General features: G+C 37.3%; 1 protein-coding gene across 7 annotated transcripts in view; it reads left to right on the top strand.

Annotated features, from left to right (window-relative positions):
• The window catches only part of LOC6050545 (forkhead box protein O), a 99,034-nt gene that overhangs the window by 12,772 nt on the left and 58,318 nt on the right, over positions 1 to 27,944 (top strand). For all 7 annotated transcript variants that reach the window (XM_038250079.1, XM_038250073.1, XM_038250077.1 and 4 more), the window contains exon 3: positions 2,045 to 2,265. In XM_038250079.1, coding sequence (XP_038106007.1) covers positions 2,045 to 2,265 — 221 coding nt within the window. The remainder of the gene's footprint in view (positions 1 to 2,044; positions 2,266 to 27,944) is intronic.

The raw sequence follows: 27,944 nt of genomic DNA, 5'->3' as shown, positions 1-27,944 counted from the left end.
CTGCTATGCTGTAGCTATCTTGAAGAGCTCTTGTAGAACTCTTGGAAAAAATGTTACTTGGGTCACTTCCTATTGAGATATTTATCACTTCATTTAAGTTTTGAAAGCTTTTGATGAGCTGTAATTGAACGTCAACATAAGAGGCACGCTGCAGTTAAATGCTGTTCCCTTGAACGGAATCGACGTAACACCTTATAATGTGGCCCTCTTAAACCTTGCGGTTTCGTCAACGGATCCACAGGTGTGTATCGTTCTTTTTGCGACAAGACTCCGCCTCCCGGGTCTCCTAAGTGTGAAGGTATGGCACGGGGAGAGGGCACCGAATACCTATATTTTTTACACTTAGAATTTTTTGCGTCCGCCTCGGGATTCGAACCAGCGACCTCTGGATTGTGATTCCAGCGCGCGGTCCGATTGATCCACACAGGCAGACGTTCCCTTAACTTCATATAATCATAACTATCGATTGGTTATTTTCTTTGGGACTCGTTGGACAGGTCTTTTGATTATGTGTCCAACGATGGGTCGCACGATGGATCCGGACACCATTTTCATCGAGATCCGGCCGTCCAAAAAGTCCCTTGACCAAAAATGACCAAAATTACCCCTTAGGCGTAAAGCGACGTTTGAAGCAAATCGAAGAGGAGTTGGGACCACTTTTTCCAATTTCGCGTGAGGCGGAGAATTATTGAAAGTTTGACAAAACGTAGCAATACGTTTTGTTCAGAAACTCATGCCGAGCATTTTTCCACAAAAAGCTTGATGTTTTTTTTTAGAAAAAAAGTTCCATAAACGTATGTTAACAATACTTTGATAAATTTAAACAAATGCTCAAAACTGTAAAAAGAGTGTGTACTAGGGTGCCCAGATGAATTGACCCCCTACTCTACAATCGGAAAACATAGGGTTATTTTAAGCATTAGTGTAATTATTGAGCGAAATTTGTTAATACTAACGAGTATCAAAGGATACTCGAGCCATCCTATTGAGTAGCTTATATTGCCAAATGAGCATCTCATAGTTTGGTGGTCTCTACGGCAGAGGCGCGGTTCGATATGTCGAAGGTCTTGGGTTCGAGTCTCAATGTCGGCACTTTTCTTGGTTGATGATTTTTTTTGAAAATGAACCCATAAGAATAACGCTTACGCCAATCTCAGGATTTATCCTCTGTGTCCGTTCACAGTACCTTTAATTTATCAGATCGTGTTTTTTATTCTCTCGGATGGCGCTGCCCAACTGTGCATCCCTGGAAAAAATGGATTGAATATAAAGTTTACATATCAATTAATATATAAGTTTGTATACTTTTGAAAAATCTTTATAAAACTTATTTAATCTTTATTAAGATTACAATTTTAATTCAACAAAATTTCAATATATTACCAAAGAAATTCTAAATACCATTTTGAAATGAATATAAAAAAAAGTTTTGAGGCCTTTGGACCGATAGAATCGATTGTTGAACGTAACAACTAACCCGGAATTATTTTGTCGCAATGCACTATAGGAAAAATCATAAAATTTCCGATCTTTTGATATACAAACATCTAGGTTATCTATAAAACCCTCGTTTTTAAACACCTGAAGAACAAGTAAGTCAAGGAGTACCTACGTCACTAGATTATCACATTGGGCTCCGGTATCATCACAAAGCGGCCAGAAAAAATGACACACTTTTTAAACCTGATTAAATCAATGACGCTTGATTGGAGTTCGTCACCAGCCAAAGCTAACGGGGGTAAAACCTTTCTGCAGCTGCTACAGTTACTGGTGGACTGGCTCCACCTTGCAACTCTGACGACCACCACTGCATCAGAAATTGAATTGAGTCGTTCGGATATCGGTGGCATATAAATAAATGACATTACCCTTGCACAAATTTAATAAAGTCGCCCTGACCAACCCGCGGTTGCCCCATACGGTTTGGAGAAGGTTTTTTTCATCGTTCATCATCTGCTATCTCTCTTTGGTTCAACTTGTTCGACCCTTTGCTGTGTGGTTTTTCACCTTTCCCGTCCGTTTTTTTTTCTGCTCTCTTCTACAGGTGCCAATGCAAATCAACCGCAATCAGTGTCGTCCACTGCGAAGAAAAATTCTTCGCGCCGCAACGCCTGGGGTAACCTGTCGTACGCTGATTTAATTACACAAGCAATTAGTTCAGCAGGTGATAACCGACTAACGCTCAGCCAGATCTATGAATGGATGGTGCAGAATGTGCCATATTTTAAAGATAAGGGTGACTCCAACAGCAGCGCAGGGTGGAAGGTAAGTGTTATTGATTTTTAGGTTTTTTCTGCATCAGGTTTTGAAAAAAAGAAAGTTTATTCTGGTCAACCTGTCGTATCGGTTTGTCGTGGCGAGTGTGGGGAATCATCTCGCATCCGATGACGATGACGACATGGTGTGCCTTCGGAACTTGTTTGCACGAGGCAAACCGGGCGAAAGGTATGCAGTACGAGGTACATTGGGGAATGATTGCTGCCGTAATCGATATTTTTCATCAAACCGGTTCTGGACGATCTGCAATAATTATACCCCCTTCCCGACAATGATGGTGCACTGAGGTGCCTTAAAAATATTACATGATTTCAAAGTGGAGTCATTTTCAGTTTTCCAAATTTAATTATATGACGAAATGACTTTTCTTGACAAATCAACATCCAGAACATCACTCGAATATCGTAATGTTTTACAGGATAACCCTTAATAAAGTTTTTTTTATTTGGATGGTATGTTTTTCCCAGTGAGCAACTCTCTACGAAATCGGCCGATTTCGACCATTTTTATTTTTTGTATTTTTTGATTTGGCTCAAACTTTGTGGGGGCCTTCCCTATGACCAAATAAGCTATTTTGTGGGATTGGTTCATCCATACAAGTCTCCATACAATTTTGGCTGCTGTCCATACAAAAATGGTATGTAAATATTCAAACAGCTGTAACTTTTGAGTGAATTTTCTGATCAATTTGGTGTCTTCAGCAAAGTTGTAGGTATTGTTGAGGACTTTTGAGAAAAAAAATAGGTACACGGAAAAAAAATTGCAGATTTTTTTTATCAACTTTTTTTTTTACTAAAACTCAATTTCCCAAAATACGTATTTTTGATTTTCGAGATTTTTTTATATTTTTTAGGGGACAAAAATCCGCAACTTTTGAGCCATACAGAAACATGGTCAAAAAATCTGCCGCCGAGTTATGAATTTTTGAAAAAAATAGTGTTTTTTGGAAAAAATCGATGTTTTTCGCAAAAACAAGTTTGACATTATTTTTTAATGTAAAATTGAATTTGCAATCGAAAAGTACTGTACAGATTTTTTTATAAAGGGCTCCGTTTTCATGATATAGCCACCGAAAGTTTGATTTTAGCGAAATATTTGCAGTTTTTCAATTTTTTAAAATAGTGACCATAAGTGACCATTTCTAAAAATATTGTTTTTGAAAAGTTCAGAAAATTTGCTATAAAATTGTCTAAGAGACATTGAAGATTGGACTTCGGGTTGCTGAGATAGAGCCGCTTTAAGAAAAAGAAACACGAAAATTGAAGTTTTCCTAATCTCACCAAAATAACCCACCATTTTCTAATGACGATATCTCAGCAACTAATGGTTCGATTATCAATATTAATACATGAAACATTCGTGAAATTTTCCGATCATTTCGAAAAAAATATTTTGAAAATTTTTAAATCAAGACTAACATTTTAAAAGGGCAAAACATTGAATATTACGCCCATTTAAAATGGTAGTTTTGATTTAAAAAAATATTTTTTTCGAAAAGATCGGAAAATTTCACGAATGTTACATGTATTAACATTGAAAAACGGACCATAAGTTGCTGAGATATCCTCATTAGAAAATGGTGGGTTGTTTTGGTGAGATTAAGAAAACTTCAATTTTCGTGTTTCTTTTTCTTAAAGCGGCTCTATCTCAGCAACCCGAGGTCCAATCTTCAATGTCTCTTAGACAATTTTATAGCAAATTTTCTGAACTTTTCAAACAAAATATTTTTAGAAATGGTCCATTATGGTCACTATTTTTAAAAATTGAAAAACTGCAAATATTTCGCTGAATTCAAACTTTCGGTGGCTATATCTTCACCCAAAGGAAAAATATATCTCAAAATCTGCAACATTGGATTTGCTGCAGAAAATGTCATATTTTATAACATTTTTTGCAGCAAGCCCGTAGATCATTTTTGCCCGCGTGTAAAAATTTCAGCGATCTGCAGTTCTCACCAACACCTATAAAGCTGGCCCGTCCCCGAGCAACACTCCAAAGAGAAGCATATGTTGGTGCTCTTTCACTCACTTTTCATCAAGCGTCCATGGCGCGGTGGTAGCGTGTCGGATCAATAACCAAGAAGTTGGTGGTTCAATCCTCCTTCTGCTAAGTGTTTTTTTTTGTGAAATACAACCAAAAAGCCGTCGGTAATGTCGATAATTGTCGGTAACGGGCAAAAATGTCATACTCCTATATCGCAAAAAATGCATGAGGACAGATTTCATGCAGATTCTGATATACTTTCATGCCGCCATGCATCACAATCATGCGACTGCCAGTTGGGTGTTGAAAACGGAGCCTTTTACCAAAAAATCTGTAAAGTACTTTTCGATTGCAAATTCAATCTTGCATTGTATTTGTTTGTTTTTGCATGAAACTTCGATTTTTTCCAAAAATCACAATTTTTTCAAAAATTCATAACTTGGCGGCAGATTTTTTGACCATGTTTCTCTATGGCTCAAAAGTTGCGGATTTTTGTCCCCTAAAACATATAAAAAAATCTCGAAAATCAAAAAATACGTAATTTGGGAAATTGAGTTTTAGTGACAAAAAAGTTGATAAAAAAATCTGCAAATTTTTTTTCCGTGTACTTATTTTTTTCTCAAAAGTCCTCAACAATACCTACAACTTTGCCTTGGTGTCTTCGGTTGATCAGAAAATTCACACAAAAGTTATAGTTGTTTACATACCATTTTTGTATGGACAGCAGCCAAAATTGTATGGAGACTTGTATGGATGAACCAATCACACAAAATAGCATATTTGGTCATAGGGAAGGCCCCCACAAAGTTTGAGCCAAATCAAAAAATACAAATAAAATCCATTTCCGGTTTTGGTAGAGAATTGCTCCAGTGGCAGTGCGTGGCCGAATGGTTACGCTGTCCGCTTTGTAAGCGGATAATTCTGGGTTCGATTCCCATCTGCTCCAACCTTCCATCGGATGAGGAAGTAAAATGTCGGTCCCGGCCTTGGTTGTTAGGCCGTTAAGTCATTCCAGGTGTAGGAGTCCGTCTGCCAGAAGTACAAACAACACATCAAACCAAGCCTACTCCGGTGGAATCGCTGGCGGCGGTTGGACTCGCAATCCAAAGGTCGTCAGTTCAAACACTGGGGTGGAAGGTTCCTTGGAGTAGAAAGAGGTTTGGGTGCTCTCCCCATTCAAGCCTTCGGACTCCTAGGTTCGAGCAGAAACTTGCAATAGAGACCACAAAAGACCCGAGGGTCGTTGATGTGGATGGTTTGATTTTGATTGTTTTTCCCATTACAAAAGAATCCTTTTGTAGTTATATTTTTTCAATTGAAGTCTTCATTAATTTTGGCGACATTTGTGAAAAAAACCATCCATCCATCCATCCATTTTTGCAAACGTTTTTTTACTTAAACAAATTGGAACGTTAGCGGAGATTCCCAAAGTTTCTTCCTCCCCTGTGGTTTTTTTAAACTATTTTTTTTGCGTGAAGAAAAGATTCTTTTCACGGTTTTATGATCATAAGTGCCTAACCAAAAAACTTGCTTATTGATGCCTTTTAATGATTTGAGAATGCGCTGGAAGAAAAATAGAGTTCAGATGGGAGGTTTTCACGTGATGAGATTCAGACACCTCTCAAACTTTATAAGACATCTTTTGATTAAATATCCTCAAATTCTGGAAGTTTTTCGAAAACAATTTGCAGTTACCACCATTTACATGCAGGATTCCACTTCAAAACAGCAGGATCTAGATCAAAAGGGTCCGTTTTGGCTAAAATTTGTCAGGGGATTTTCTAAGTTTCAAAAGAATATTGTAAAATAGCCCTCGTATCGAATATCTCCAGATCGAAAAATTCTCCTTAATTCGTATAGGATAATGTTTCACATAAATTGAAGATATCAGTGGCATAATAGTTTCTACACAGCAATTTTTTTTTTGTATTTTAAGTACAATCCTTATTATCATCATCCAGAACTTTTAGAAAGAAACTAAAGTTGATATTCATATAGATTGATCAAGCAAATTGAACGAATGATCTTTTGAACATGTTATTCACATAAATTAACAAAAACGTGAACATTAAACTAAATCACGCAAAAAACTCATCACGACCCATACCAATCAGTGTAAATCGTCATCGAACAAGCCTACTAGATGAATGTGTTGCAACATCGTGTGTATGTGGGTTTCTGTGTACGAGCAGAGAGCTGGTTATCACGAATTGCGACTGCGATAATGTTCACACGTTTCGTTTCGCGTGACGGCCAGAGTGCAAATCTCGCTTGCTGTTGATGAAATTTATTTTCGATATTCGTGTTCTGTTGAGCTGCAATTTACACTCAATTGTGCTCGTCGTGCTCACATTTTTTCCGCATTCAATTAAACGTGCGTACCTGTCCAACGATGACACTGGCTGGGTTACATCGAGCGAGGGCGAATGTTTTTTTTTGCTCGCATCCTCACGTGTTATAAATATATTTATTCTTATTTTTTTATAATAATATGATTATTCGAAAATCAACTATTTTAATGCATTGATTCCGCACGTTTGCTGGCCGCGTTCGTAGTGGCGCTTGGTAATACAGCATCCAATCTACTAGAGGGTTGGGGATATTTGATTGGGATTCATATTTCGTGCACAATTGCAGCCTCTCCTTCTCGAGTGGATGCAAATTCTCTGTTCTACACATCTGTTTATACTGGGGAACGAGAGATGCGTATCGTGATAGCGATACGGACTTCTGGGGGAGGTGGCTGGATGGTCCAGAATGTATGCAAAGCATTTTACCATATGACCACGATGTGGGAATGTGCATCGGGCGCCCGAGAAACGCACGGCACAGTTCGGGGTGATCAAATTTATGAAAATATCAAATAGCATATTGTGCATACAAATTTACTTATTTGAATAAAGCACATCGGCTGGGTGACGAGGTGAGAATTATTTTATTAAAATTTAAATTATGCCAATAGAATTTTAAAATAGACCTTATTAGGTTCTATGACGGACCGATCCCTTATTGGTCAATTTGCTCCGAAAGGCGCGTGCTAGATTCCTGACGGTTTAGAACGTCGAAACGAGCTGCCAGAATGAAGAAATGAACGATTGTCATTCCCGGCTCCATCTATTTAACCGGAAAGACCAGATCGCAGAATTGCCATAGCAATCCACACACAAGTGCTCTGATATGGGACGCGATTTGCTGTTAATATAAAGCAAATCAATTCTTATCGTTCTGCGCAAATGATGAAACCGAGATAATGGTATAAGGATTCTTTCGAGAGCACACGACCAGGGGCGTTGCAATCCCGCAGTCGGCATGAATAGATCCACAAATGAGGGACATGCGTTGCGGTAGAAAAAAAGGGCCCTCAAATGTGTCAACTAGGGTCAGTGCTCTAACAAACATTGAATTGGCTCTTCTTATGACATGCTGGGAAGGCTACTCGCAAAAAAATGAGTTCGCGTAAACGTGAAAGTGAAGTGAATGAGTTGTTTTATTTTCAAACGGAGATAACAATTTTCTGAATGGCCCTTAAAATTTTTCCAGGGAAATTCAGTAATCAATCAGTGCAATTATTTGTTTTAAAACAAAATGAATATTTAGGGGTGACAAAACAGGGTTAAAAAAATTGCAACTGCCTATAACGATTTAATGATTCCTGCAAAACTATCAATATAGTCAACTCTCTGGCTGTTGCACTTCTCGATACCAATATCGCTCCAGCTTTCAAAGAATTTGTCAGTCCCTTCAAGAAGCAAGCTATGTTTTTTCCTTTTATAATATGATACCTCCCACTCTCGACGCTTCTTTCAATACAGACAACGAGAGAGTCCATCACGCTCATATTCGGGATCTAAGCTCAGTAGCCTGCAATGAACGTTAAACAGTCAAATTCAAAAAACTCATGTATCACCTAATTTCCAACAGATCAACATCTAATTAATTAAATAACTAATTAATTAAATATACTTTATTGAATCTTTATTATAATAATTACATTTGGTTTACATAATAAGTGGTCTGCTGTGGCTCTTCAGCTTTAGTTTTCTTTTCGTGATTTAAACACTGTTCATTTTTATAACTTTAAAAGTATATGATTTGTCATTTTTGTAACACTAGGTACAAGATCAACATCTATTTTTTTTAAATGGGTAAACTCTGCTCAAGATTTATTAATTTTAAAATAGCAAGTTGATAAACAGGATTTTACTAAATATCATCACTGAACTGACCAAGTCAGCTTGTTTGCCACTAATGCGATTAAAACCAGGGCTGCGGAGTCGGGTCATATTTCAAACGACTCCGACTCCAACTCCAACTCCGGCTTTCTCAGATTAGCCGACTCCGACTCCAACTCCGGCTCCGGCTTTCAACAAATGGTTGGCTCCGACTCCGACTCCGACTCCGGCCTACCAACTCTAGCCGACTCCGACTCCGACTCCAACTTTGAACAAATGGTTGGCTCCGACTCCGACTCCGACTCTGACTCCACATATTTTTAAATGTTTCAAAAATTAGTTAACTATTATTAGTTAATTATTTTTAAAACATTGATAAATTGAGTATTTAATACTCTCTAAACGTCATGTTTTTCTCAAGAAAAATAAGTTAAGTAAAAGTAAAGTAAAGTAAATAAACGGAAAAAAAGTTTCTAGGTTACAAGTTTAATACGTTTTGGAAACAGAAATCAAAAAATATCTTCAGTTTTAGAGGCATTTTGAGAAGAAAAGTTTTGTAGTAAATTTGGATTCTTAACCTCAAATTTGAAAATATTTTTTCAAAGCAAATAAATTTAAATAATAAATTGTTATTTTTGAATGAATAACTAAAAGAAAACTTGCCTTAATGATCTATTGAACATTAAAATTCAATTTGCTCACTTTCAGGCTGACATTTGTAAGAAGCACAGTGACAGGCACCATGTTTTTAAATGACAATTTTAAACGAAACATTTTTTTTGTTTATTTTTTAAGACGAAAATGGACATCACGCCATGGCTGAAGGAGATTATTATTGCAAATCAATGTATCTAAACAATTTCTTCGTGGAAAGGACGCTTAAATTGTCCTTTTCAAATATCTGTGACATGGAAAATATTTTACCGTGGATTTTTTTTTATTTATTTTAATTTTAAAATTTTATATACTTTAAAAAGGAAGCGCACGATACTTTGTGAATCTTCACCTAAAACGAAGCTTCATGAATGATCTTACGCCTCCATCAAATATATGAAAAAACTTAAAATATAATAAAAACAAATATCCACAAGTAAAATTTTTTCTAGGTCACAAATATTCAATTTTTTTAAGGTACATTGAAATGCAATGATTATCACCTTCTTTCATATTTACGTGGGACAAACAGTTTGAGAAAAGTCGTATCAGTTGATATTATTTAGATTTTTTTTTTCATAATATTTGAAAAATAAATTTAAATTCTATATTTTGTTCTACACATTTTTTATTAGTTCATTTTTGTACTGAATACTTGAGATTTGTCCAACGATAATTTGCAACGATATCAAAATAGCTTACCTAAAACCAACATCAACAACTGCAACTTGTTTTGATATTTTTTGTTAGTTTCAATTATTTTAAATGCAACACTTTGATTTTCTTGTACTCAGTTATAAACAAAATGCGCATGTTGAGTTCAAAGTAAGAGATTGTTATTATCGTTGATTATTTGTTACAAAAGTTAAACTGTCAGTGACTTTTTTCGATTTGCAAAAACAGTGATTACTATTTTTAATCTTTTTATGTACCTCGTATTTTTTCCTAAAAAATGATTTAACTTAAAACTTCCAAGACATATGCTATCGGGGTGAAAGATGACTGTGTGTGTACTTTTTTCAGAAATAACTGGATGAAATTTGGTCAAATTTGAATTGAAAGGGAACATAAATATAGTCTGACTACATAACCAATATTTTTTATTATTTTTTTTAAATATGATACTACATACTTGGCTAAGAGGTTATCATTTAGTGATTATAGTGTAATAACACAATTAGAGCTTTTCAATCACAATAAAAAGTTTCAAAAACATAATGTCATCTGATAAATCAATTATAAATATAACATGTTTTGTAAATTAAGCTGTTCCATAAGAAATACTGAACAATAAAAAAACATATTTTTAGTTAAATTTAAGATAACTCCGACTCCGACTCCGACTCCGGGTTATCAGAAATCTTCAGCTCCGACTCCGACTCCAGCTCTTAAAATTTAGCCGACTCCGGCTCCGACTCCGACTCCAGCAGTTCAAGTTTTGACGACTCCGACTCCGACTCCGACTCCAGGTTCCCAAAAATACCCGACTCCACCGACTCCGGCTCCGACTCCGACTCCGACTCCACAGCCCTGATTAAAACCAACATCAGTGGCGTGTAAGCCAGATCATTGCGCAACTTTTGGTTATCGATAACATTGATCTTTGAGCTTCCTGTGGCCCTGTACATAGTTTGGCATTTTTCCCAGCAAAAGAGATATACGTCATGCCTTGCGACGTCACCAACGCCATATGAAAAAAAATCGACAAATCGCAATAAACATTCTTCATTTTTGCCCTCCTCACTGAGGTAAGGCTATTATCCTGTTCTAAAAATCAACTTTGTAATAAAAACGTCGTAGACCTACCTTCATGCATACATATCGAATCGAAAACAAATGTCTGTGTGTGTGTGTATGTATGTATGTGGCCAACAAAATAGCTCATGTTTCTCGGCATTGGCTGAACTGATTTGACCCGAACCTGTTGCATTCGACTTGGTTTAGGGTCCCATAGATCAAGTTTCATACAGATTGAAGTTTTGATAAGTAGTTCAAAAGTTATGTATAAAAATGTGTTTTCACATATATCCGAATCTCACTTAAATGTATGTAAACTATGTCCGGATCCATCATCATTGGTTAGGTTTTCAGAAGATCTTTCTAACGAGTCTGAATCATTGAAGATTTGGTAACTCTGTCTCAAGATATGGCCACTTAAGTGATATTGATTTACTTTTTTGAAGCCGGATCTCATTTAAATGTGTGTGAACTATGCCCGGATCCACTATCCTACACATTGTTGGTTAGGTTATCAAAAAACCTTTCCAATGAGTCCAAAACATTGAAGATCTGGCAACCCTGTCTCGAGATATGGTCACTTAAGTGATATTGATGTTCTTTTTTAAAGTCGGATCTCACTTAAATGTATGTAAACTATGTTCGGATCCACTATCCTACGCATTGTTGGTTAGGTTATCAAAAGACCTTTCCAATGAGTCCAAAACATTGAAGATCTGGCAACCCTGTCTCGAGATATGGTCACTTAAGTGATTTTTATGTACTTTTTTATTCCGGATCAAAAAAATAGATGAAATTTGTGTACAGCCATTTTTGATAATGAGTGAGGAAGGCTTAAACCACATAGGTGGATTAAGAAAGTTTTTTTTACATATGTCTGCTCTACAACATTGAAGAGTATTGAAACACTAAAAAAAAAAAATCTCTAAAAAGTTACAAAAAACACGAGATTTTAAAATAAAATTTTGGTCTTCATGAAACAATTACCCTTCTGAGTTAATGTGAACATATTCTTAAAGTTCTCGCAATAGGCGCAAAAGAAAATCTTTCTTATTTTCCCCTCCTCACTCATTGAATGTTACGTACTTTGTGGATGGTGTCTTATACAAAATCTTTCTCGAGTTAACTGGTTTTAGGCAAGCTTTCAATAAGCCTTGAAAATGTAAAGTTGGTAGTTTACATACCCAGGACTTTCATGCTTGCTTTTGCAAGATTGGAGGAGCAACTTTCAAGTGAAACACGATACAGAAAATTAACAGCGTTTAACTCTCTCGCTGACATTCGCTTTCTGAACTTGTACTTGAGCCGCTCCAAGTAGCTTTCCGTAAATACTCGCCTACACACATGTAAGGAGCTGAAAAAATAAGAAAGTGCTCAAAGGGATCCGTTCTATAAAGACTGACTGCAGGCCAAAAGCAATGACGGTATAATAACGATGGTGGTGGTGATGGAATACACAAACGCACCAAACCAGGAGCAACTTTCAAGTGCACTTCAAAAGATTTTCACTTAAGGTGCCGTTAACAGACGTGGAAGCGAAAGGAACGGCGAGGATAACGCGCAAAAAGTGTAGTTCTCGGATCGTTTTAGTATGGTTCCTTGTCATGCATGGGACTTTCATGCCAAATATCAGCTCATTTGGTTGTAAACTGGCTGCGCGCATCAAGGTTGTTTACATACTATGGGAAATTGAACTTTTGTTCAAACGCTTACAGGTCTGGGAAAATCACGCGCCAACTTCTGGTATGGTCAGGCCTGGGGAATGGTCTGGAGAACACTTTTCCCGCATATGGATTCGTTGTCCCTAGACCTGGTGCATCGGCAAACAATCCGATGTCTCCGGAATCATCGGCTTCCTTTCTTAGCATGCTATGAAAGCTTGATGAACACCGCGACGCCATACGTCAGGCAGCTACCACGTGGGTTAGAAACGGCTGGAATATTTAATTGCAAACCTTCTTTTAACTAGAAAATGATGATTTCGAGTATTCCTGATATTATTCAGTCGCATTCAGAATCTTTGCATAGCAAATTTGTATTTTTTTGCAAATATTTCAACCAGGTGGTAGCTGCCTGACGTATGGCGTCGCGATGTTCATCAAGCTTTCATAGCATGCTAAGGAAAATTTGATGCTATTTGAGGGAAAACCGTTGATTCCGAAGACATCGGATTGTTTGCCGATGCGCCAAGTCTAGGGACAACGAATCCATATGCTCTCTTCGGGAAAAGTGTTCTCCAGACCATTCCCCATAGGCCTGACCATACCAGAAGTTGGCGCGTGATTTTCCCAGACCTGTAGGAGCGTTTGAACAGAAAGTTCAAATTTCCCATAGTAATTCCCATGTAAACTTTAACCCTGATGCGCGCAGCCAGTTTACAACCAAATGAGCTGATATTTGGCATGAAAGTCCCTATGGGCATGCCCTACAAGGGGAACCATACTAAAACTTGATCCGAGAACTTTTTGAAAAACGTACCCACCCTAATGTACAACGCGAAAAAGTTGTACCAACATCCTAATTGATGCTGATGCCGGTTTCCCGCTCAACAACCTAAGAGAACACGAATCGTTGCGTGGAGAAATATGAGACCATGTTAAGAGGGAGTTGTTTGATTCAAACTTTTCCACCTGTTGGATTGCTGCTCTTGAAGGATTTTACCACTCAGAAAAGATATATTTTTATTTGATTGCAGCATTATAAAAATATCCGTTGAAATAGAAAAAAAAGCTTACGTGGAATTTTGTTGGAAAAGAGAGCTTATTTTGAAATGTGTTTCGTTGGACTTTAAAATACCTAATATTGAGTTTATTATAAAATTTCCAGTTGCAATCTATTTTATATTAAAGACAATGCAAAACCCAACAAAATCCTGAAAATGATTCTGAAACTTCATCCCTAGTTCAGCACGAGTGAACTTCATCAATTAGCCGATGTTGACACTTTGTAAGTTACGTCTAATAAGAACATTGATGCATTTCGACAAAAATCATTGCAGTCTTCAGCTGCTTTGATCTGCTCTTTATACAGTTAATAAATTAATTTTAAGGTACAGAGAAACCTCTTTTTACGCGGTGTTTTTTTTTGTTTCGTAGATTTCTCTTAAACCATACAATATTTTTGCAAGCTTCAAAAAGCGTTTTGTAGATCTGAACAAAACCTACAAATTGCTTTTAAAAGATTGCATAAATGTTGCGTCGTTTCAGAGAAATCAACATATAACAAAAAACGTAACGCATCGCGTAAAAAGAGGTTTCACTGTAACCCTTTTCCTTATGTAAATGTATTTAAAATTTAAAATATTTAAAATTTGCCGGGACCGTGGTGTAGGGGTAAGCGTGGTTGTCTTTCACCCAATCGGCTTGGGTTCGATCCCAGACGTTCTCGGTGGCATTTTTCGAGACGAGATTTGTCTGACCACGCCTTCCGTCGAATGGGGAAGTAAATGTTGGCCCCGGTCTAACCTAAAGGGTTAGGTCGATAGCTCAGTCCAGGTGTAGGAGTCGTCTCCCTGGATCCTGCCTCGGTGGAGTCGCTGGTAGGCAGTTGGACTAACATTGAAAAGGTCGGCAGTTTGAATCCCGGGGTGGATGGAAGCTTAGGTGTAAAAAGAGGTTTGCAATTGCCTCAACAATCAAGTCTTCGAACACCTTTTTTCGAGTAGAAATCTCGCAATCGAGAACGCCAAGGCAATGCTGTAGAGCGAATAATTTTATTTTTTTTGGTATTTAAAATTGATGGGATACGTTACCGATTGTGATTGGATACTCAACAAGATTTATACTGAATGTACATGGAAAAGAAAATCTGAATAAATAAATAAAATGCAAACCCCAGTACCTTATGTTTTTCAAAAATTTCGGTTACCGCCGATTTTTGGGTGTTTCAGTTAACGTAACCTTTTAGTGCGTTTTTTTTTTGGAATTTGCTCGGTTTGGGTGTACCATTTCGACAAATAATTCTGATTCTATTATGATCTTATATCGTTTGGACTTGTTGATAAAAAAATTCGTTTACCCAACAAGACTGCATTCTTTTAATTTCTAAAAGTGGTTTCATAAACTAACCAAACAGAGAAATATAATACCGCCGCGCAAAACATATCAGAAGGCAAGGCGTGAATTGCGTCAGAATCAACTCCCTCGAAATGGGTGCGTTAACGCACTCCAAAATCAAATAACCTTGACGAGTTGTCAATTTTCCAGTGATCCCAAACATTCATTTTCATAAGCATGTCAGATTTAAAAAGTCAAACCTAACGGAGATAGATTACACTTTTGGAATAAATAGGTTACACGCATGTAGCAGCACTGTCATGTGGCCTAGATGCAGTGCCCTGCGGGAGATTCGTTGCCAGATACAATTTGTGTGATTTGATAACAGCGTGGTTCCAACAACCCTCCCAATGTTTGCAAAAAAAGGGGATCTTCTTACTCTTTGTCAAACAGAGCAACATTACAAGCTGGAGCAACGACGCGACGGTGGCACGTGGATGGCAGCGCTTTTGGCGCCTACGGATTATGTAAATACAAATCGACTCCCCGGTCGAGCAGGCTAAGCCTTCGGTTGCGGCAAGTTCTTCAATCACAGCAGACGGTGCATTCGGGAGTCACTTGTAGAGTTTGCATTATTCGAGCAATTTTGGTGATTTCCTTCCGCCGCCGGTTATCCATCATCGTTCAGGAGTTCTTGCTCTCACTCCAAATCGCGGAGCAGAGCTTTCACGTGAATTAAATGTGCCCCAAGTGAAGCACATGGCTTCAAATTGATTCAAGTCGGAAGGTCCCACTCTCACTCCGGTCCATATCATGTCCGTATTATTGGATTCTCACCCGGAATATCAGGCTACGGATGTCTTTTTCCTTCACCTACACGACGACGCGTTTCGCGCGACGGTGACGACGCTTCGTCAAGGGTTGCTTCGATAGGTATCATATACTGTGAAGGTGGGCCCGCTTTGGCGGTTGGGAAACTTCATCCACTCATCCATCAGACAGCACAGCTCACCGGTATCGACGCCGATTGCTGTTGGTGACGGACGAACCACGGGGGGGGAAGGAACGTACGGTGGCAGTAGGCCATGCAGGGCAAATTGGAAAGATTTATCTGGCTTGCCTCGTTATAACAAGATATATCAACGATCCGAATAAAGAAAGCCGAATCAATCTTGTTTTTCTCTGCGGATATATGCCGCGCCACAATCAACTTGCCAGAGGATGGCCCTTTTTTGAGCGTAGGGCGGACTTACCTTTTGCCAGGAATCGTTCGTAGTGGGATGGGAACATGCCACTCTTGCGCGCCACTTTATTTGGTTTGGCAACGGTGATTGAACGCCGTGCCGGGATGTGGCCGGCGATACAAACATTTCTATCTATATGCAATGTTATTTGTTTTATTGGAGGGAAACTGTTGCATATGTTGCGGTTTGATTTGTGATCAGATTCAATTGGAGTTTCTTTATTACGAATTGCTGGTTTTGTGTCAAATTGGTCTGCATTAATTTAAAGAAGAACTTATGTATTTCCAGGATTTATGAAATATTCTAACTGTGATGGCATGACATGTGTTTTTTGTCCACTTTGTTTTTTTTTTTTTGTTGTAAACAGTTAGTAACTCCAACAGATTTATTTCATTTCAGTAAGAAACCGTAAGCAATTAGACAATTGTCCGTACCTAGAAATGAGGTCGTTACACTCAATCGACGAGCTTTATACTTATGCATCATAACATTGACAGCACTTATTTATTGATTTCCGCCGTTTTTCCACGCTGAAGTCATCCTTTTGAGATCGTGTGACATCCTTCCTGTGTAAGGTCTGCTAGCGACTAGACTACTCTGCATAAGGCTTAAGACGGTCTGGGCAACCGGGCAAAAGACGACGATAACGACGGATATAATTATTGCACAACGACTTAAATGGAAGCTCATGTACAGCAACTCGAGCAGAAAATTATCATGAATCAAAGCGAAACCCGGGAGGTGTATTCCAAGTGGCCCCTGTGTCCGTTAGTGGTCATCACAAAGTTGGATGCTTCCGAAAATGTAAAAATAATCAGCGATAGCAAATCTGCCGGTCATAAAATGCTGATTAAAAAAAGAAATCAGAAACACTTTGCATAAATTATCGATAAATCATACTGCCGAGTGCAGCCAGTTTTATTGCTGCAACGTGCACTACACTACAACCCTTTGTAAAGTCATTACAAGGGGAAAACGCTAATTGTTGCTATGCTACTACTACGTGCAAGTGCAAGTGCAAGTCACCAGATAGTGCCAGTAGAGGAACCCACCTTCATGCAGGAGTCTACCTCGACGCGATGATAGCTCTTATTTGCATTTATTAAGGGAAAAAAAATCTTTCACACTTTGAAATCATCCGCAGACGATAATTGCAGGGCTGTCTTGGTGGAGAAGCAGAAAAGAAAAATTACACTGAATCCCATTGCATGATGCCTCTTTGCGAAGTACCTACTATCTGGCATCAAACGTGTTGTATTTTAAGAAACTGAACAGTGGTTTGAGTGATTCCCTTTGCTGGTCCAGCTGTAGATGAACGCATGCAATTGAAAGGGGCGCACCCTTGTAATGATGAGGGGGTTAGTTTTGAATATATTGGAATGAAAATTAAAACAGTCGTTGAATTGAGAATCTAATAGAACATCATTAATTTGATTTTGAAAGAATTTCCAACCACTAATTTCCACCCTGATAAAACATTACAAATTTTCACGTGTAATTTCATGTATTAATTGTGCAACCGGTTCACGGGGTTTAATACATACGTTGATCAAATTGATTTATACTTGAAATGAAGACTATTCATGACGGAATCAGATTCTTTTTAAAGGTTTACCTACAAACATGTATAGACATATTTTTAGGAGTTTTTTTATTTTTAAAATACCTGAATATTATTTTTATTTTTTTAAAATGAAATTTAAACAATTTGCTGCGTCATGTCAAGTGAGACACGACACGGTCAATCACATGGATGTAACCACTTTAAGAACTCACCTAGATCTAGAAAAGAACGGATTCATTCGTAATATTTTTACATTCTTTCGTTGCGAAAGATTTACAATCCTTCTAGAAAAGATCAAACAAAACAAAAACATTATAGTTTTAACCTACTATTGAACAAATGTAAAAGTCTATAATTTACAATCACATTTAAAAAAAAAATGCGAACCCGATTTTCCTACAGATCTGTGGTTTCAATAGAAGGAACAATGCTATGCCGCGAAAATAAGCCCATCAATTAAACCAAAAAGTGACCATTTTCGGCTTGCTGAACACACGTGCAGCAACAGCAATCGCGGTCGGATTTTTTCTCCTCTTGCGATAGAAACAACGAATAACCCGTGTCGATCCATATGGTCGTACAAGTCGAGAAAGTCGTTTGAACGTGTATGTTATGTTGGAGCAAGTGAACTGGATAGTGGGAAAATTATGAGCAAAACACAAAGAATCGGCCTAATTTTAGTTTTATGGATCCAAAATTTTAGTAGAATAATTATTTGGATTCCTTTTTTTATATTCACCTAAATTTCCAGATTTCTGTACAATACTTGCTTGGCTGTGAGTTACTGAAAAGAATATAGCAATTCTTTTATAAAAAACCACTAAAGGTTTTATTATCGTCAAATGAAGTTAATATTTTTATAATTAATTAAATATGCTGTCAACAACTTTTACTCGGTTCAAGAAAATATAAGATTACTAAGTGAAAATAAAGTTTTTACACTTTTTCAATATTTCAAAATAAAAATTGACTAAATGATAAATTTCAAAGTTGCCTGAGAACTGCGAACCATTTTTTTTCCAAATTCCACAGCTCTAACCTAGGAGAGGTATTTTTTCCCCAAATTGCTCAGGCCGCGAGGTCGTCCGACTTGTCGTTCCTGTCCATTGCCAACACAACGTTGTCGTCGTCGTCGGATCTACTTTGTCCCACACATAGTACGACGATACCGCCGGGTGGGAAACCGTCTGTCTCATTCGGACCGCACCCCGTAAAAGCTGATGGGTAAAAAAGAGCTCCGAGCGTTTTACGTACGACCCAGTCGGGTGTCTATTAATTAAAATAAATTTATTTCAATCAAGTTTCGTACTCATCAATTTATCTCAATCACGACGGAGAGCATCTAAACGTTGTCTTAGTTGCCCTGTGCTGGTCTTGTCTGTGAATTGGTCCAGAGCATCGGTGAAACGTGCCAATACCATGACAAACGGAAGTATCGCATGCCCTTTGACGAATTGCATCCTTCCGGAACCAAGATTAAGCGTTAAATATGATACCATTCTACGTAATTTTGCCCATCTTGGTGAAACCTTCGTAATCTTCAACGTTTATATAAAGATACAATCCGGAAGAATAACATTATCGGAAATAAAATATTCCTCCTCCTCCCTTGATGTGTTTCTATTTCCTGCCACAACGGATCCTTGCCATCCAAATGCCACACCCCGCGGGGCGGCAGGAAACCAGTGGCAACAGATTCTTTTGACTCAATTTAATTAGCCCATTATGGCATCGTTAGATTACCAATCATTCAGCTTTCTAATTCAATGCCATATTCGAACCTTTTTACCTTTCGCCGTCGGCACTCTTGCGATTCTTGCTCTGTGCTTGGCACTCACCCCAGGTTCAATTCTTTTTTCGTTTTTATCGCCGGAACATCTCGGGACGAAGTGGCTCCCCCCTTGCATCAAGGCGTAAATCTACTCCAACTGTTGGTACTAAGACTGTCTATGCCGTAAGCATGGTTCACTTTGCGAGAGGTGGAAAAATAAAACAAACGATGCTCCCTTCGATGTTCATTCTTGGTGTTTTGCTCGGGACAGGGGTGGATTCAGTTCAAACAATTGTTAGGCTGTTTTTTTGTGTCTGTGTCATTTTCCTATTTTGCTAATAATTATTTTTTAGTAATGATTTTGAATGCGTTTGAAAACATAAATATCTCGGGCGATACTAATTTTCGTTTTTTTTTTCAAATTGCAACAATATTTCATTTGTTTTTAGTTCAGGTCACTTGAAGGACGTGTAGATGAACAATCTCAAGCATTTTTGAAATTGGTTTATCGTAAGTAGGTCGAATACCGATGCAAAATATGCTTTGTTTACCAATAGCTTTTACGGCTTTTTGAAAACTCACTCGAGATATGTGCTTTTACCTTTTTGAAGGATTTTTTTTTCATAGTGGGGTGGTTGAAATTTTGGAGAGTTAAAGCTAAATTTATTATGTATACCTTAAAGAAAGAAATTATTTTGATGTTCTAATATTGACTTAATGGTAAAAATGCTAGATTTTCTCCTGGATACCACTCTGTAACTAGGTTACGTAACAGCATCCAAGGAACGATTCATTTCATCCATATCAATTCCGTCTGCCAGTGCAGAGGGAAAGAAGTAGCACCATGAGCGATGCTCTTGTATCGTTCCATGTAGGTGGCAAAGGTTCGAATGAGTCGCATCGTAAGAAGGGTACGGAAGCTAACAAGAGAGTATCATCCACCACCCACCGTCAACGACGAGGACGACGATGACGACGACGGAAGCAGAAGTCGTTGCGGTGTGTACAATCATCCTGGCATCTCAATTGGGGAGGAGGATGCTACTGCTGTTTCTCCTGTTCGGTTCCCAACCGTATCTAAGTACACAATTTACACGGATATAAAACCTTGATTGAGCAACAGGGTCGCAGCTCTCTTGGGGGAGGGTGGTTGACTGGAACATGAATGATTCATGTAAGACGATAATTCCGACACGAGTCATTAAAAGAAATGCTTCCACTGTGCTAATTGTGTGAAATTTAGTTTATGTGCAAAGGGCCCCATTTAAGGTGAGGGATTAAATCGGATTATATTTGGCCATTATTATCACGTTTGGATTGATTTAAGTTGCTTCACGAAGAGGTTGGTTCCATTTTGGTTGCCTTAATAGTTTGAAATTAATCTAGTTGCTGAGATTAATTGAAGTTTCGAACACATTGAGACTATTTTACAGTGCATGCAGCAGATCGTGGCCAAAAATTACCTTTGCAGTTTGCCAATTAAATTACACTGATATGATTGGCTGTAATCGCTTAAGCTGCTCTCCCCCTAATTATGCACTAATCCCCGCATCAGATCATTACAGCAACCATTTACCTTTAATACAGGTAGCAACCGCCACCTCAGCTAGCTCCACTCTAGCAAATCATCACTGCACTGCATGAGTAGCACACAAATGAACTCTAATTAACATTATCTGATTAGCGTGAAAAAGTGATTGGAACAACCCAGCGACGCAAAGGACTCGCAATCTTTTCCGCCTTGTGCTTCACGACGCTGCTGGGTGAGAAATGTTCCTGCTCATGTTTTGGCTACGCTTGGATAAATTAGATAATTTCTTTGGTGAGATTTATTTCTTGATAAGTCTTGATGTTAAAATTGTGAGAAAATACATAGATTTTCATCACTATGTTTCATGTGCATCAATTGTGAAATTTGACAAATTAAAAAAAAAAGTTGCTTCAAATTTACACGAAGTTCACTCTACAGCATGATGCTATCCCTTTTCAAGTTATAAATCAACGATGGCTGTGATTCACACGTTCGCTAGAAGCGGCAAAAATTGGCACAAAATTAAGATCGACACTTTTTGTATCGCCAGCTTCGATGCTTCTGAACTGGCAGGGCGTGACTGCTGCTGGTGGAGAACAGTTCTCTAACACAATTAATCTACTTTACATGCTGCTATCGTTTGTGTTTTCACAGAAAGGGGAGGGTATGCAAATATGTTGACATGATGAATCGTGCTTACCCTTTGACTTTTTGTCCTCAATCCAGGAAGGAAAAGCACTTGTTGCATCCATGGCTTACGGTTTTTTTTACAAATTTGTTTTGGAAACAACCTATGGAACATGCAAAACGCAAAAAAATCAACTCTGATGAGAAATATGTATATAAGGGTGGCTCAGTATGATAGAATAATATTGAGATAATATTCAGCACTTATCTTCAAATTTCTCTTTTTAAAACTCTATATAATTTTTCAGATGCAAAATTTGACAAAAGTTTTTTTTTGGAAGAGCTATAAAATACATCTTAGACTATTACTATTACATACTAAGTATTATGTTGTTTGTTAAATTTAGAGGAAATCAAAATTATATGAAATAATATGGATTTTACATACCATTTTCGTTTTTCGTTTCAAGCTTTGTAAAAAATTGGGTTAGAACAAATCGATCCCAAATTTGGGGCATATTTTCTCTATGATTAGTTAAAAAAAGATTCGATTTCTCATCGTTTCGTTTTCATCATTACTGTTTTTTTGTGGAAAGGTTTATTTTTTTATCAAACTTTTTTTTAATAGCTTTTACCAACATTCGTCGTAAACCTCTTTTTATGAAGTTCAACTCGTGCTGAAAAAATCTTCAGTGTGAGTCTTGCTGTATGAACTTCTATTTCAGAAAAATATATTAATTCAACATTAAATCATTCCCGCAAAAAAAAAAAAAAACAGATCTCTTTAAGCAGTCATGTAACGTCATGATTCGAAATCCGGACACTTAGTAGCATATCATTTTTGTTATAGCTGGCAAAAAATCATGTAATAAGTTGGAAATGTAGAAATATCATCAGGATGTAGTATAAACAGTCAGTTTCAAGAAAATGCATGCAAAATATGTCTTTTCTAACTATTTTTCTTCAGAATTTTAAAATTAAAATGTCTTGTTGTGCTTCGAATCCCGGACACTGATAAAAGCTGATTCGAAATCCGGACACTTTTGCTTCGAATTCCGGACACTCGATTTTACTCATGAATCTCACAAATTTGGACTGAAATGTTAGTGAAAGGCATTCTTTAGGTCTCAAATAAGCTGTTAACATCAAAACAACCGATAGTTTATATTAAAAATTTGCTAGAATTTAAGGAAATCGAAACCATAAATTTCTGCTTTGCCTTCCCGGTGCTTCGAACACCTATGAAATATTTCAAGTGAAATGTTTCGCATTTTTGGTAAATTTATAATTTTATTGTATTTAATTGTTTTGGCACTAACTACAGCGTTCAAACAAACTTTAAATAAAAGTTGATGTTAGAATTCATCAAATAACACAGTTTTGACATTCAAAATGCGAACTTATATCCAAATAATTGATAAAACAAGATGAAGTGTCCGGGTTTCGAAGCGTCCGGGAATTCGAATCATGACGTTACGCTTCTCACACGCACTTACGGAAACTTCTTTTGTTGTCACATATTGACAGATGAAGCATTGATATGTTGTGACACATTATAGGCTTTAAGATTTTGCTATTCATTCTTTTCATCTCCATAGATCCCACCACACATTACTCCACCTTTTACCAACACACACACTTTTGCTCGCAAAGCCGAAGTCCTGGCCGCAATCTTTTATCTTCGTCAGGACGTCTTATCTTGCGTCAAGTTTCATTCTATGCAGGGGCGACTGACGGCGAGATAATACCTTGTCAAAAATTAATGAGTGATAAACTGTTATAGGGGATTTACGCGAACATTTTTGATGTGGATTAGATGTCGTGGGTGAGTGTGGAGGTGTGCATTGATCGACCCTACTTTTTTTTGTTGCCTCCTTATGCTCAACGGTACAGTGACTTTTGTGATGTTTCGTTGGCATTTTGTCAGTCGATTTCATAAATTATCATAGTCTTCTTCGTTTTCAAGAGTATAATTAAAGACATTTAAATTTTTATATGGATTTTAAGGTGATGGCATCCTTCATTGTATGGGTTTTTCGATAAAAATAAAAATTAAATAATAAAAAATGTGTTTTCCTAATATGTTTAAAAATTCTTTCTAAAAGTTAATAAGAATAGTACCCTTACACATCTTGAATCATTTTTGTGATGACTTTCGTATTCTTTGTCTAGTTATAAAAATCATTAATAAGGCCGTTGCAAACATTTTTATAAATTATGTTGAGAGAGTAAAAAAAAAACATTTAACAATATAAAAATGTTATGTTTATCAACTAGGTGGTCTATGATTGTATCCCAAAAATAACAGTTGTCTTGGGAAACGCAACCATCTGCACTACAATAGCCTACAGATCTTTAAGTTGTCTTTTTATCATAACATTTATCGAAATGAAATCTGTCTTCTCAAATTTTCAAATTATATATTTTTTAAGTATAATAACGAAAACAAGAAGTTGTTGCTTTCGAGTCCTTTACGCAAATAATCTAACCAGACCCTAGCGCAGCCAATCTTTCGAAGGGGTCCTGGAGAATGCCTTAGGTTAGATGACTCCTAGCACTCTTCTTGTCATTTATTAACATTTGTAGTGCGCCATTTGCATCGGAATGCATTGAAACATCACAAACGTTAAGGCGGCCAGTCCTACTGCGTAAAGCCGTATCGCAGAGATGATTCGTAATTGGGTTGAGTTCGAGCACTGAGTGTTCGAACAACAACACAATTCTGAATCGACTGTGGAGGAAGAAGCGTGGGGACACACCACCATACGCTCCGAGATTTGGTTGTATTCGTTGGGAGCACCATGCTAAGAAGGTTTGGTACTCCGGGACCCTCTGGGATGGGACATTGTATTTTCACGAATGCCCTGGACTCTATTTGCCTTGGTTATAGCGCCACAACTCGCTCTCTGTAACAGTATTCCTAATTTCAGTCCAAGTGCACTAAGTCGTCATTGCGTAGTGGTTAGCATTTTTGCTTACCAATCCAAAGGACGGGGGTTTGAACCCCGCCTCGAGCGACTTTGATGTTTCGTTATCCAACTTTGCCGAAGACACCAAATCGATCAAAAAATTCCATCAAAAGATACAGATTTTTGAATTTTCATACATCATATTTGTATGGCCAGCTGCCAAATTTGTATGGAAAATTATATGGACAAACTAATGATGCAAAATGGCTTCTTTGGGCATACCGAAGGCACCAAAAAAGTTTCAGTCGGATTAAAAAATACAAAAAAATCGAATTACCGAAATCTAAGAGAACTGCCTTAATCTAACCAGACCCTAGCGCAGCCAATCTTTCGAAGGGATCCTGGAGAATGCCTTAGGTTAGATGACGCCTAGCACTCTTCTTGCCATTTATTAACATTTGTAGTGCGCCATTTGCATTGGAATGCATTGAAACATCACAAGCGTTAAAGCGGCCAGGTCTACTGCGTAAAGCCGTATCGCATATTCATCGTTTCTAATTTCTGTGTTCTAAACATTCTCGTTGGGAAGCAGATGGGCATCGAACCCAGAACCATTCGCTTACAAAGCGAACAACGTAGCCAGTCAGCTACGGCCGCTCCCAAATTATTTTATAAATATCATGAGAGGTTTAATCATCGTGCCATGGCATGGATAATTTATTTTAATATAATGTTATAATTATTATATAGTGTGTTCCAGCCAAGGATCAAACCTACACTTCCTAATTTAATAGCAAGCGCGTATCATTGAAGCTACACCGGTTGAACTTTCTTTACGCAAATGAGTCTTTATACAAAAAAAAAACATAGTTATGTTATTGCATATGTTATTTCTCACTATGATTTTTTTTATTTCAGGTAAATTCATTATAAATATAAATTCTATCTATAAATTGTAAGTAGAAAAATTCATTTTTTTTATTTAAGAATCGTTTTGCTCAAGAATGTTTTTTTTTTGCTAACAAAATTAACTGAGAAACCTGCAAAACATCATATAATTCAAACTTCTGAGAAAACCCAAAGGGGAGATGGGGGCATGAAATAAAATTTACACAACAGATTATTTTGATCTCAAATAACGTATATATTGTTCTACTAGTACACGGAGAAAAAAGAGTTTCCAAAATAGTGAACAAGCGTTCATGAAAATGGGAACCACGAACAAAGCGTTCAAATCCCATGGTACAATTTTGAAAAACGTACCATGGCATTTAAACACTTTGTTCGTGGTTCCCATTTTCATGAACGCTTGTTCACAATTTTGAGAACTCTTTTTTTTTCGTGTGGTAAATTATAGAAATGACATGAATTAGTTGGTCTAAAAAGATTTTTTAATACTTTCAAGCAATTTAAAAAAAAATAGTTGAAATTGTATATACATAAAATACACGGGGTAAGACGGCCACCTATGTGTACTATAAATTAACTTAATAACATTGCTGAATCCTCCCAAATACCTACATGATTGGTTTAACAGACTTCTCTGAATAGCATAGCTATTTTTGCTGGAAAAATTATGTTTGAAATGTGAAGAAAAAATGCTGTTTATCAAATCTCATATTTTGGCTTTGTGGACTTCATTTTATTTAGACCACAAAACCACAACAAAACAATCACAATTTGATGCAAAATAATTAGTTGGTGTATTTCGATTAGAATAAGTAAATCATAGTTATGTAAACAATATTAAATAAGCGATTTTTATGGAAAGTTTGATAGGATTTCATACCATTCAATGAGTTTTGCTATATCTCAGCAAGGAATATTTTCAAAACGGTAGTTAACAGCATTTTGGTTAGAAATGGGTAGTTTTATTGAAAATAGTTTTTCTTATCTACAAATACAAAAAAACCACCAACAATATAACCTATATCAAATTAAATTTACAAATTACGGGCCTCGTGGCGCGGTGGTTAGCGGCTTCGGCTGCCGATCTCTAAGTTGCTATGAGGCGCGGGTTCGATTCCCGCCTTACCCTTCTGACCTTTTATCGGATGGGGAAGTAAAACGTCAGTTCATTTGCGTAAAAGAGGTTTTGGGTGACTCACCACACATAACCTTCGGACGCCTAGAAATGACCAGAAACTTGCAACAGAGCCCACAAAAGACTCGGGGGTCGTTAAAGTGGATTGCTTTGCTTTGCTTTTAGGTTTCCGTCTTACCCCCGGAGGAGGTGGCCGTCTTGCCCCCAAATAAAGTATTTTGTTAAACTTTTTTTTTGCAAATAGCTCATCACATTTTTTAAACTTTTCTGAGGGACATTAGAGAGCCTATATGGAGAGGCGAAATGTCACTCTCAGGGTTCCAATCGAACTGTCAAATTGGGGTTCCAATCGAGCAACAAGATCATGCAAGAACAAGGTTGGAATCAATTTAAAATAATTTTGGCAAAAAAACGAGACTTATAACATTCACAAGTATTGTAAAACTGTTGTTGACAATAATCTGGTAGTTTTTGTTATTTTTGTGCTTGTTCGGTACAAGAAAAGTGCCAGCATCAAAGAAAAACTACAAGTTTTTCAACCTTAAATTTGAATAACTATGGGTGTTTGAAATTTCTCCTAGAACATTTCATTTCCCTATGTAGGTCCCTAAGGGACATAATTTAGGGAAAACTTGAATTTAACATATTTTTTTATTTAATATTTAAAGAAAGGAATACATATTGTTACCTAACAAAAATGCCTAAGTTGTGATTCATGAAAATTGCATCCAGTTTTTAGTTGAAAAAATATTTGTTTATTTTGAGCTATTTTGAGCTGAATCCGTATGCATTATTTAGCATGAGGAACAGTATTGCTAAGCATTTTAGTAATATTCGTAAGTATACTTAGTAAAACAGTGGGGTGGCCGTGTTACCCCGCCTGGCCGTCTTACCCCCAGCTCCCCAACAGGTCATGCTGACCCTACTGACATTGTGTAATCAACCTACAGAAAATAAACAGCAAATTTATCCAAATTATTTGCTCTCAAACAATCAATTTAAAACATTTGTGCCCATAAGCATTTTTATCCATTATGAAGTTGATGATATTTTTTCAAAGTGAATAACCGAAAGGGAAAGACAGTATGAAGTAACATCATAACCACTATACATATTTCAAAAGATTCAAATCAAAACGAAGTGTGTGTTTATATGCGAAGTGGATTCACATTTGCACATCTTCATCCTCGTCGCAATACATTTTTTTACTCTGGAAAAAGCTATTGCTGGAGAGGCAATGCCAGTGTCGCTTTCGCTTATCCCACGTACTTATATGCGCATCAGCATATATCAGATTCCCAGGCAAATGCTGTCCTCGAAGCGATAAAGCGGCGAAAAGCGCAGAAAAGTGAGGAAAATAAATAAACACAAAATTGAATTAGGTTACACACACACACACACACGAACACAAACTGACTACCATACAAGGGCGCACT

This window comes from Culex quinquefasciatus, chromosome 1 (assembly GCF_015732765.1).
Source record: "Culex quinquefasciatus strain JHB chromosome 1, VPISU_Cqui_1.0_pri_paternal, whole genome shotgun sequence".
In the NCBI taxonomy this organism is placed as follows: Eukaryota; Metazoa; Arthropoda; class Insecta; order Diptera; family Culicidae; genus Culex; species Culex quinquefasciatus.
Note: the sequence above shows the minus strand (reverse complement) of the source record. Positions and strands in the feature narration are given on the sequence as shown.